At 40.2% G+C, this 13062-nt stretch overlaps 1 protein-coding gene across 1 annotated transcript; it reads right to left on the bottom strand.

Moving 5' to 3' along the window:
- Nucleotides 1-5603: 5603 nt before the first annotated feature.
- On the bottom strand, nt 5604-12683 carry LOC148026247 (uncharacterized). Its single transcript, XM_087693554.1, has 4 exons — nt 12153-12683; nt 6870-6908; nt 6154-6238; nt 5604-5910 (listed from the first exon to the last, which is right to left on the bottom strand). The coding sequence occupies exons 1-4, from the start codon at nt 12441-12443 to the stop codon at nt 5834-5836; spliced, it is 492 nt and encodes a 163-aa protein (XP_087549680.1). The 5' UTR covers nt 12444-12683; the 3' UTR covers nt 5604-5833.
- Between the last annotated feature and the right edge of the window lie 379 nt (nt 12684-13062).

The raw sequence follows: 13062 nt of genomic DNA, 5'->3' as shown, positions 1-13062 counted from the left end.
CGAAGAGCTTGAACCAACCTGGTTAGCAAGAGATTTCTCCATAGAGAAGCCTTATGTAAGAGGAAGTGAGGGTGCTATGAGGATTATGGCTAAGAAACCCCTTAGGCTCCTAGGAACCACCCAAACCCATGTGTGACTCAAGATGGACTTCCAGAGGGCCCCGTTACTAGTTAGGGACAGAATCTTGGTAGAAATAAGACCTTCGGGTCATTCTTCCGTATGGGCAAGAGGTGGATACTTGTATAAGACTCTTTAATAAATAAAAACTTTATTTAAAGGGACTATTGTTCTTATTTGTGTGCTGTGATTTAATTTACATGAATGAACACTCTGATTTAAAAGGCTAATTAAATATGCTAATTTATTTGTTCAACATAAATGTCTTAGGTAGTTAGTTAACTAAATTTGTCCAATTGAGAGAAGCAGGAATGTAAGATTCCCGATGACTCCATCCTAAGGCAGGGTGGTATATCGGTAACGTGAGAGCTTCTCCATAGTTCGACATGCTGTATTATAGATAACATCGACCAAGTAAAATCAATTAGCACAAAAGGGAATGGAGTGAGACTTTGCCCTATGGGCAAAGGGGTTGGTGTGTCTATACTCCCCCTCGTTTCTCACTCTTCTTGAACTAAGTGCAACACGAGTCAGCTTCGATTTGAGTGATCTAGCACAAGTAGATAATCGAAGATCAACACTAGTTAAATTGATATGTGACCTTAGCTCACTTTAGGAATTCAAAATTCAGGCTGATTCTTGTGGCAACGGCCAAGACTTTTCCTAGTGAGGTGGACTCAAGAGAGCCTAAGCAATAAACCTTATGTTATTCGAAAGAGTACTAAGCAACATCACCTAGGAAAACATCTAGATGGACTACTAAAGCGTGATGTCGAGGACATCTTAGTTGGGAACATTATAAGTACAAGCTACATTAACATTCTTCATGTTACTTCTTCGATAAACAAAGTACCCTCTACGTCATTGAGCTTAAAGCTATCATCGGGAGGGTTTGCACTCATAACAATGTGAAATCCCAAGACTCAGGCAGTGTAATAAGCAAAAAAAAAATAGGACTTAATGTTCTCCTCAAACTTTAGGCCCTGTTCGAAGTAAGCTGACTGAAAATGGAATGAAACTCATTTATGTGAGAAGACATAAATGTCCCTTCGTTTATACAAAGATCCATGAGTTTCTTAAGCCAATACAGTTGTATTTTTGTAGGACTCTAGTGATCATAGAGATCACAAATCTATTTCTTAATGCATAAGCACCACCCATAGTCTCAATGACATTGAAGTATACCTGCTTTGATAATGAGAAAATAATGGTAGACTTACATAAGCTCTTCCCAATCCTCTGTAGTGTCATAAAGTTCTAGCTTTATGCCCTCTAATTTCAATATCTTAACTTTATTATTTTAACCAATACTTGCCAAATATGAGTCTTCTAATAGTAGAAGTTATTAACATCCCAACTTCTCTATGTTGAAGATAGCATTGTCATTGAAAGCATTTGAAGCACTTGCCATTATGTCTACCAAACAAAGAGAATACGAGCTAGTGTAATAATAGAAAATCTATCCCAAAACCAAGTCAAAAAGCATGCAACAAGAGGGAGACAAAGCTAATACACTACTATCCACAAGCATGAAGGAGTAGAGTGTTGAATACAAGTATCTGCTCTTAAAAGAACTTCTCAAAAATTGATTTTTAGCATGAATGTCTATAAATTGTAGTAAATGAACATGTAATTGTGGGTAATCATGCAAAATATTAAGCTTCCACTACCAGGAAAATCTGGGTAGCAACCGAGATGTATAATGCAACTAGCAGTGTAAAGTCAAAGCATAAACCACAGAGTACCAAAGATTATCAAAATATCCAAGGTGTCAAACACATAGATGCATAACAATGTGCATGCCAAGCATGTATCCACCACTCGAAATAAGCAGTACAAGATGTCCCAATCAAAGATAAATTAGCCCACTGTCACAAACCTCTACAATGGACAGTATATGCAAAAACCAATAGAGAATAAGAGTCTCCCATTGACTCAAATCTCTACAAAGAAAATACCAAGTACTCCCACATGCAAATCTGGAGTATCCAAAGTAGCAAAGGAAGCTCAATGTATAGAGCTCATAGCATCTGGGTGTCAAAAATACATCATGTATTACATCTGGGAGTATATACATACAATGTCTTTACAATTAGAACTTATTGAAGCAAATAGCCACTACCCAAAAGCAACCAGTTGAGCTCAAATCCAAGGCTCAAGGCTTACCATAAACATATCCAAGCACAAAAATCAATGCCAAGCATCAACATAACCATGTAGCATACTTGATTAGCATGTAGACATTCAATATATAAATATTCACTATGTATGCTTGCTGTCCAAAATTTACTATAGCAAGGAACCCTTTAAATGTTGAGATATTGGAGCTCTAATCAATCCAAGAAGCTTGCCTAAGCATCAAACCAACATGTGGGCATCAAAAGCATATCACATAAGCATCATATGAGTCATAGGCATTCAAATACATATTGCTCATAAGATATTACAACCTATGTATCATGAATCACAGTCAATGGCTGAAGGTGTTCAACCTCAAACCTTGCAAATGGAGCTCAAGACGAAGTCAAAGAAGCTAATAAGAATCCCCTTATGCTGGGCAACAAGTAGGAGGAATGCTAGATGCAAGAGCCTAATGTTGTCAGTGGTGTTGAGACAACCATAAAAATTACACCGCAATTTATGGGCTATTGTCTTGAGGGATGCTCTCTAGTGTTTGATCTTACTAGGTCACTTAGGAAGCTCAAATACCTCCAGGAAGGGGCTTGATCAATGGTGGAAGAGCTAGAGCTAAGTGAAGAGGCAACAAGACTTATGCATACCTTGGTGTGTAGCTATTATAAAAGCTTCAAATCAAGCTCTTCTTTCTAAGCTGAATGCAATGCTAAAGAAGCTCCTCAAAAAGGTGTAGTAAGAATGGAAGCATAAGCAAAAGCAAGAGCTATGGAGGTTTAACGAGAAAGGGTAAGATAGTATGTGGGAACTCCAATAATCACAATGTGTAACCCACCTTCCCTTATTTTATTATCGTGTAAAGAATAAAGAATAAAGTAATAGTGATGCGATGTATAGAGTACATGTATGCGGGTAGACAGCTAGACACAAGTGGCCTTTAACTTCCAACAAGCACTACTAGAAGACATTATGGATAGCCACTTTGTTTGCTTCACATATCCATTCTACCCAAAGTTGTCTATCCAACTGTGGAAGTTACTGAAAGTATATCTACTCAACAAGGGGTGTCTAATCCACACTCTACAATCATTTTTTAAGAATAAAGAAGAAATTAATGAGACAATGACAACAACAATAATAAAAGACAAAATAAAATGACGAAGAAAGACAAAATAGTAAAAAGTAAAAGCTCTTAATATCTTTCTAACCTCATAGCTTTTTCCTCTCACAACATGACCTCAAGGCATATCAATAGCAGAACATCCTGAGCTTGGTCAAATGACCTATCAACACCCTTCACCTCATAGCAACCACATGCCTATGAAGTCTTCATCCACATCATCAACCCACCACCTACCAAAGCTATAAAGACAACCCCTACCTCTTCATCAAAGAACAACTATCACTCCTTCAACAGGATCACTATACTAGGACCATCCCCAACATGAAGCACCTACCATTGACATTGACTATCAAGGGATTGGCACTCGTCTAGAAGGGAGGCAATATTAGTCGCATTTCTAAAGGGCAAGCCAAAGGAAGACAAAGTGTAAGTGTTACAATTCCCTAAAGGACTCATAAACTTTGAGCTTCATCAAGATTATTTTTTAGACTTAAATTGTATTATTTTGAGAGCCGAGCTTACTCTTATGCAAATTGCAACACATTTTGAAGTTGAATTAATAAAATTGCAATGGATATGAAGGTTGTGACATGAAACTTCTACTCATTTTAGTTAAATGATATCCTATTAATCTAAGATGCATACATAAACAAAAGAGGACTAATCAAAGGCCAAAAAAATGGATAGAATGAACAACTTGAAAGAGGAATAGAGGGACTCATGCTTGGGTGTGCCAACTTTAAGAGATTCCTTCTCTTACTTCTCTTATTCACTATCGTATCTTATTGAGAGCGAGTGTGTGTGTGTGTGTGTGTGTGTGTGTGTGTGCGCGTGTGCGCACGCGCACATGTGCATGGATGTGCGTGTGAGAGAGGGACCATCGAGAAAAGTTCATCCACCTCTTGTGTCTTCTTCTTCCTCCTCTTTTCATATAGCACCTCATGGAGCATTCTTCGATCAAATGTAAGAGCGATGGAGTAGCAAATGAAACCAAGAAATACCACTTAGATTGTGGAGCCATTTGCAAGTCTACTGAGCATCAACTACAATGCAATAGGTAAGTACTATATGGAGTTGTATGCTCATGTGGACGCATAAACAAAGGCTTGTTCATAAACCTAAAGCTTATGAAGGCTAAGGTGATATTTTGTGCCTCGAACATTGTTTTAACAAACATAGATGAAAAAAGATTCTAACAATAATTAGCATGGATACATTAACGTCATGGATAGTGCCATATTGTAAATCGAGCAAAAAAAGCATCACCATTTTGATCACAAAACGCAACATAATTGAGGAAAAGTAAAAGCTCAAGGATTAGGTGATTATTGATTAAAGCTTTAAAGCAAGCTACAATCCCACATAGAAAAACTACATCATGGAGAGAAAGGAGAGGGCTTTTGGGAAGGATGTGAATGCTCCCCAAAAGATTATCGAACACTAAGTAATTGATGATGTACAGCAAAGGATACAACAAGACCTAAGAGTCTAAAACAAATGTTCATAAAAAACGTTTTTGGTGGCAAGTATAAAAACCAAAAAATATGGAGAAATTTTTAAATCAAATATACATTTATCATTGTTATATCTAAATAGTTAGTAAAGTTCAAGATTCTAAATGTCCTTTAGATTTTAAAGGGTTCTTTGAAACTCTTATAATTCATTTTCCATTAAATCTCATTTTTTCATGAATATTGGACCAAAAGCAATTGAAGTCACCAAGAAAGCTAGTGAAACTTTGGAGGAGTACCAACCTAAATAAAAGAGAAACAAACCAAAGAGGAGGTGGAGTCATAACCACTCGCGCTGCATATGAAGAGTGACATAAAGAGAAAGTTGCAACTCAAGAAAAAGAGGTAGAGAAGTGAAAAAGAAAAGCTGAGAAAATGGTATGAAGCACTAATGTAAGAAGAGGAGTTGGAGAAAATATTAGAGAAGGTGGCAAATCTGTCCATGTAAAGCAAAGCATGAATCAAAAAACGTCAAGAGCTACAAACTAAGAGAGTAGTCCATAGGTGCCATAGAGGAGAAACTCAAAATAGTTACATAATTTCATAAAGTGTGTGAAACATGTCAGTTTGGTAACCAAGCAAGACATCTGCTCTTCATATAACTACACACTTTTGGAAACACACAAACTGCTAGAGTGACCATGTAGAGAGGTGCTCAACCCATGTAACATGATCTACCACAAGAGCTCCAAGAGATTTAGAAATTGCTGCTGGGCTAATCAAGAAAATAGACTGAGAAGTAATTGAATTATACAAAAGCTTGCCAAATATGAATAATAATACATAAGAGAGCCTCAAGATGTAAATTTTCTCAAAAGCAATGATAACGTGATGTGGCGATTGCTTGGGATAAGTAAGGCACAACCTGTGGGGTTCATTATCATCTTGAGGTACATTTTCATAAAGATGTAATGAATGGTGCAAGTTTGGATCTATAAACATAAATGCTTTACTGTATAAGGCATCCCCCTTGTTCCTGATGTACATCGCCATAGGCAGATATTTCCACTGCATCCATGTCCCTTCCTGTGCCACATTAGAACACTATGAATGTGTTAAGAGTTGCCAATTTATGCTGTTATTTCTGTGTCATTTTTTAGTAGATTCATTATTATCTTCTTTTTCAGCAACCAATCGTATTGCCTACATGCAGTGCTTTCCTGGCATATTCATAACTTGCCTAAGCCCTAAAGACTTCTTCCAAATTTTTATGTTCATAATGCTAGGAACTAAATGCTTTGGGGATTAGTCTGGGTTGCTTGCAAATACCTGACAGACGACAATAGGCACTCTTTTGAGCTAACTCTGTCTTTGAAACATCTCGCCGATTGCCTTTTGCTCGGTTTGCTGTTGCCTGAAAGAGGCATCTCAGGTCAGAAAGAGTTACTTAACCAGCAAGAAAATTACCAGGGATTTCACTTGCATAAGTTAAACATTAAGCCTTAGTACGTAGTTTGGAAACACCTATGATTAGGTACACTTTGCTGTCCCTGAGGCTGTGATTACACCCAATCTAGGGTCTTTCTAAACAAGCATGTAGTTGTTCCTTCTGGGAAGTAATGGTTGCTATTAGATGTGCTCATGTCTTAGCTTTTGCTTTACTACCCTTTTCCAGTGATGAGAACTAGAGAGTGCAAGAAGAAATCTTCTTGTTCATTATTCAGAGGGGGGGGGGGGGAGATCTAAGTAACAGATATGTATTTTACATTCCATTTTGTACCCTTACACAAGTTGAAACATGCAGAAACCCCAGTCACGATCAATCAATTGGCTAAAGTTTGTTCCTAATTTGAAAAGAAAGAAATGTTTGATTCATCAAGAGGATGAACTGGAATGGGAGTTACTTCAAAAATATTTAGTTAATGCCTGATCATCAATTTGATCTAGCTGGGGATTGTTATTCGACTTAATTCTCTCAGAAGGGATTCCTGTTAGAGTCATCAAGAAATTATGGCAGGTGGACCGATGTGAAACTTCAGCCTCACCTGCATTATTTGACAGTTCTGGAGTGTGCTTGCTCCTCCCTGCATGTTACCACAATGCTTGTAGATTAGCACTCCCAAAATAAATATATTTATAAACGCTTCCAGTCTTGTTACGCCTTACCAATGTCATAAGATAAGCGTGATAATACTGCTTATCTGGACAAGCTATTTAGCATCACTTCAGGTACCACATGCATCAAACTAAAGCAAAGAATGAAAACATCACGTTAGGTTGCAACCAAAGCACAAGCAGGTACAACATTTTTCTGTGTTGAAGAAGATTTTTTTAACTGGAAGAGGGACAACTCTGAGATCAATGGAAGTTGCTACAACTCCACTAACTTCCTATGCTCATGCACTTCCATTGACAGGTGAACATGCAGTTGCTTCAAAACTATCAATATGAGAAAACCTTTCCACAACTGATCAGATTGAGATACTGTCCCATGACTGATCAGATTACCAAGATGCAAACCGGCCAACATAATGATTGAGAATAATGACTGCAAATTCATCATTCTGCAAAATGCAAGGGTAATCTTGCAGCCTGGTAGCATCCCAACACTTCGATGCTGTACGCTACTGACTTGACACCAAAAAGTAACACAAAGGTAATACACATTGTGCACCAAGTAATCTTTCCTGAGGCTTACTACTAATTTTCTGCTCACCCTCTGCATAAAATATGGAGCATGAGTTTAGTCAACTGTCATTTAGGTCAACTTCTTGAATATTGCAAAAAATTCAAGGGAGCTGTATTAAACTCTTTTTAAGTGGGGTTTTAATGTTTGACATGTTTTCAAAGCCATGCTTACCACAGGATTAGCATGGACCTGCTTTCTCTGCTTTCTTCCAGTTGATGAGTAGCAAAGGACATAAAAGCATAAATGTGCTGAAAGAAACTAGAATGCCTAAACACAAATGCCGCTCATACTTTGTAATTTGACAGACGCCACCATCATGTAACAGGCAACCCTTGTATAGAAAAAGCTGAAAATGCTGGGGTCCACTGATAGCTATAAAATATCAACTTAAATGCCCAAATACTTACAAAAAGCCTAAAAACTCAAGATAGCTCCCATTGAACCCCCCAACTGTTGCCACGATAGTTCATGTTTGTCTTCAAGACTGCTGCCGTTGTTGGCACAGGCCTTCCTCACCCACAACAGGACCTGTGCATAAGCTACTGCTCCTGCTACACATGCTGATTTCAATCTCCCAAATTGCAACCTTTGCTGCCTGGCAACTGCACCCCCCCGCCCACTCTGCTGCTTCAACCTGCCACACAGCAACCTGACATCAAAAATCAGCTGTTTGCACCATAAATGCAGCCTCTGCTGCCCAAACTTCTGTTACCATCGAAAAAGTAGATTTTTCCTCATCCTCGACGACTCTTACCTTTAGCATCATACAGCCTAGAGCACCACTGGTTGCCATGGCCACTGGCGTCCAAACCTAACTTCTTGACCCGGACAATTGAATGTTGTCAGTATGTCACTGTGCTAACCACCTTTTCACTTGCCAATGCCTTGGCTGTTTGCTACTACTCATAACTGACCTGACTGCTACTGATGTGACCCTCAACCTGCTCATCCAATTTTTTCATCAGGCTCCCTAGTGCCCCTTGCACCTACCTTGCTTGTCCACACTTCGGAATTGGCTATGCTTCAACGATGGCCACCAGTTGCCATGGCCATTGGCCTCCAAACCTACCTTCCTGACCTAGACAATCGAATGTTGTCCATATGTCAGTATGGCTACCACCTTTTCACTTGCCAATGCCTGGCTGTTTGCTACTACTCATACAACAAAACACTAACAATAAATGAACTCAAAAACACAAAGAATGGAGAGAATTAAATGATGACACAATGAGCCTCACACCTTTATTTCTAGAATCAAGGTTGAGCGAGCGAGAGTCAGTGATGACAAAGTGGATCAAGATGACAACATGATCCATGCTAATCAAGGCACCGACACCTATGGAAGGAGTGTGCCAATGGAGGGAGAAAAATGCAATCATGGAAGCAAGGGATGTTTGTGAGAGTGTGCAATATAAAGGAAAGCTCTTCCTCAGCCTGTTTGTGCAGATTGCAGCAGTCACCAACCTTACCAAGTGTAGCCAAAGGCTGTGTTTTGCAGTTCCAGCTGTCGCCTACATCATCCTCTTCATTCTCAACATGTTCCCTCCTATCTACAAGCTGTCACTGCCTCTTTCAGCCTGATCTAGACACAAATCTGCGTTTGCACTGCAGCTGCTGCTCACATACGAGGGCTAGCTACTGCGTTTCATGATCCATTCAAAATCTCAAAGGATGGCACACTCTCCAACTCATCTCTCTATCCCGGTCCTTTAGAGACATGGGAGTTCGAGGTTTTGCATTCATTCACCCTAGTGTGTTTACTACATTGAGCATTGTACTATTCATTATTTGTTCTTCTTCCATGTTCATTGTCTCTTAGTTGCTCTCCACCTTTGTGGAGAGAGGGACCCAATGCCCACATAGCTAGTGACTCACTATTGTTTCTATATTGTCTTATATCTTGGTATATGTTGTGACAGAGTGCAATGGAGTGAGAGGCAAAAATGAGCAAGAACAGAGCTAAGAGTGAGAGTGAGAGAATTCAAATGTGAGTGTACCAGTGTGTTTTGGTACACAAAGAATAAAAATGTATTTATATGTTATGAGTTTACACCCAATTACACCCAACAACCTCCCACTTAAAGGCCCAAAGTGGTACCTTAAAGCTATCCAACTCCCACTAGTCGAATGCAATGCACATGTTGAGCCTTTACAAGACTTTTCGTGAGAACATCTGCAAGGTTATCTTGGGTTTTGACCTTAGTCAATGTGACAAGACCATCATCCAAGACATGTCGAATGAAGTGATACTGAACATCTATGTGTTTGGTCCGTGCATGAAACATGGCATTCTTATCCAAACATACTACACTCTGGCTATCATAACTAAGCATTGGAGTATGTGAACAAAGACTAAAATCCTTGACCAAACAACCAAGCCAAATAGCTTCCTTAGAAGCTTCTATGGCTGAAATATATTCAGCCTCTGTATAGTACTCAGTGCTACAATTTCTACAACCTTGAATACCAAGAAATAGCCCCACCAGCCGAAGTAAAGACATACCCACTCGTAGGATTTCTAGTGTCAAGATCTCCTGCCATGTCCGAATCTCATAATCCTTGCAACTTTGGTGTACCCTTTCTATAGTATATGCACTTGTCTTCTGTACCTTTTAAGTATCCAAAGATACATTTCACTACTTCCCAATGTGGTTTGCCAAGGTTAGACATGAATCTGCTAAGTCCTCCCACTGCATAAGCAATGTCTGGACGAGCTGCAACCATGGCGTACATAAAAAAAACTACAAGCTAATGCATAAGGTATGGCCTTCATAGCAATAGCAGTTGCATCATCTTTCGGACAATGAGCTTTACTAAGCTTTATATATGGTGGTAAAAGCACACAAAGAGGCTTAGCATTGGCCATATTAAATCTATCAAGTACTTTGTTGACGTACTTGTCTTGTAAGAGAAACTAGTGTTGCCCTCTATCTCTTTTAATGTGCATGCCCAAAATGTGTTCAACTGCTCCCAAATCTTTCATTGAGAAGGCTAAACTCAGTTGCCTTTTAAGAGCATGTAGAATACTCTTATACTTTCCTGCAATTAGCATGTCATCCCCATATAAGACTAGCACAATAAGACTTCCATCATCAGCCCTTTTAGTGTATAAGCAATGATTTGCATGACTGCGTTTGAATCCATGGCTAAGCATAAAAGTATCAAACTTTTTAGACCAATGTCTAGGAACTTATTTCAGCCCATATAAGCTGCATTTCAGCTTACAAACTAAATGCTCTTTCCCTGGAATAGCAAAACCTTTGGACTATTTCATGTACAGCTCTTCATCCAAGTCACCATGAAGAAAAGCAATCTTCGCATCCATCTAATCCTACTCTAAATCCAAGGATGCAGTGAGAAAACAAAACACAGAGCATAGTCATCTTCACCACTAGTGAAAAAACCTCCTATAATTCTATGCCTCCCTTCTATGTATAGCCCTTGGCAACTAAGCATGCCTTGTATTTAGGCTTCCCATCAATACATTTCACCTTATAAACCCATTTATTAGAAATCGCTTTCCTATCCTTAGGCAAAGGTATAAGCTCCCATGTGTTATTCACATACAGAGAATTCATCTCTTCCTACATAGCAAGCTCCCACTTTCTCTTGTTTTTACATGATTGTGCCTCTCTAAATGTCAAAGGCTTACCTTCATTAGCCAATAAAATGCAATCCAAAGATGGCTGAAACCTCTATGGCTGCCTTTCTGACACGTATAGACCTTCTTAGCCAATGATCTATATTGATAAGCAATGGGCCTACATCCTCAGATATGTACACACCATCACTTGGTGGCTGATTTTTCGCATTTTCTTGCTGTTGTAAATTGTTTTCGGCGTGTTATGAGCTACCAAGAGAGTCAAAAAAGACATTTAGTACTACGATTGTTGTGAAGGGAGGGAATGTAATCTTTCCAATGATGAGTACTAGAGGTGCCCTTCCACTGTTGAGTAGAAAAGAGAGGAGAGAGGGGCATCAAAGATGATCTCCTCAATGCTTGGAGTGAAATTTGTATTCATGGAGTCATACATATTATGAAGGAGTGTGTAGCTTGTGGAGAGCCATGAATGGGTACCAACCTCTATCTCTTGATGGTGCTAATTGCAGAGCCGAGGGGCGTGAAAGCCACTGAACCTGAAAGTGGAGGAGGAATGTCCACGATCCATTTTAGCAGTCTTTAGGGGGGCTTATTGCCTCTTGAGGTCTTACGGCCTCCAGTGCCTGAAAGGCCTTACCACACATCATAAGCACTAGCTGAGCACCCAAACACAAGCTTTACTTACAAAAATGGCCCCGCACCCATATGAGGCTAGGAAACTTCAATCTCTGCCTACGGTCTAGATCCTGACTCACACATGAGGATGCCATTGGACACACACACACACACTCTCTCTGTGTCTGTGTGTGTGTGTGTGTGTGTGTCAGAAATGACCCCCTTGGCATCTTTTGATTCGCAAGCCATGGATGTCTTTTTTTTGTAGACGTTGTCATTCTCACACTTCGTTCTGACTATGATTGCTGAATTAAGCGCTACAGGGGTATCTACCATCATCAGGCATGTCAGACACGCGGAGATATCGCATATCTAAAGGTCCTTCTTAACAACCTGAAGAGCAAATAGAAAGAGAAGCCTGACCTTAGAGTAGGGAATGATGTGATCGTAGTCATAGCAGAGGCATCCTGAGCATCCTACGAGGCGGCGGAAGACGACGTTGCCGACAGGGTCCCGCCGCCAGCGAGCGGGGTCTCGGCCCGGCACTACCTCGGCCTTCTGCCAGCAGAGTTCCTTCACCTCAGAAGAAAAGGAGCGAGGTCCCGAAGCGTGTGAAGAAGCAGCCCTCTTCTCCTCTTCTTCTTCCTCCCTCCGCTTACTTGCCCTCTGCGAAGATGCAAACGCGCGAGCAGCTCGAGACAGGCCTTTAACCATCCTCCCTCTCTCTCTCTCTCTCTCTCTCCCCGTCCTCCTGCTCCTCTCTCTCTGTCTCTACACTACGCTCGTCTCATTATTCATAGTGTCCCTGCGCCCGGCTGGGGCCCCACAGCGATTACATCATCAAGTCTATCGAGACAACCAATGAGAGTGTAATTAGAGACCATACTTCACGCCAGCACTCCGTCTGTGTAAGAGCTGGGTCACACCAAGGTCTGTAGAGGAACCGTGGTGCAAACAGCGTATAGACCTGCCCCTACTCACAACATCGTCGTCCCGGGGGAGTGGGGGCATGCTCTCGTGCACCAGCCACATCACCAACCATTCAAAAATACCACCTGCTCCCAATTTAAGATTTTTCCTTTTTTAAAATATCCACCCACATTTACACAAAGGCACTAGATTCTATTTTCCTCTGTTGTGAAAACCAACTATCATTGCCCTACAACAGATCTACTCGGCTTCAAAATCTCTCTCTCTCTCTCTCTCTCTCTCTCTCTCTCTTTGTGCATATGTATCCATCAGGCTATCAAGATAGCTATAAGTCTTTCCACTGTTTACCCAGGCTGTAATGGGTATGTTCTCTCCTACAAACCATAATCGCCACCATAACAGA

The sequence above is a fragment of the Lygodium microphyllum genome, chromosome 14, assembly GCF_053477565.2.
Source record: "Lygodium microphyllum isolate KBCC chromosome 14, Lygodium_microphyllum_v1.1.10, whole genome shotgun sequence".
NCBI classification, from domain to species: domain Eukaryota; kingdom Viridiplantae; phylum Streptophyta; class Polypodiopsida; order Schizaeales; family Lygodiaceae; genus Lygodium; species Lygodium microphyllum.
The sequence above is the reverse complement of the archived record's forward strand: the minus strand, read 5'-3'. Positions and strand labels throughout refer to the sequence as shown.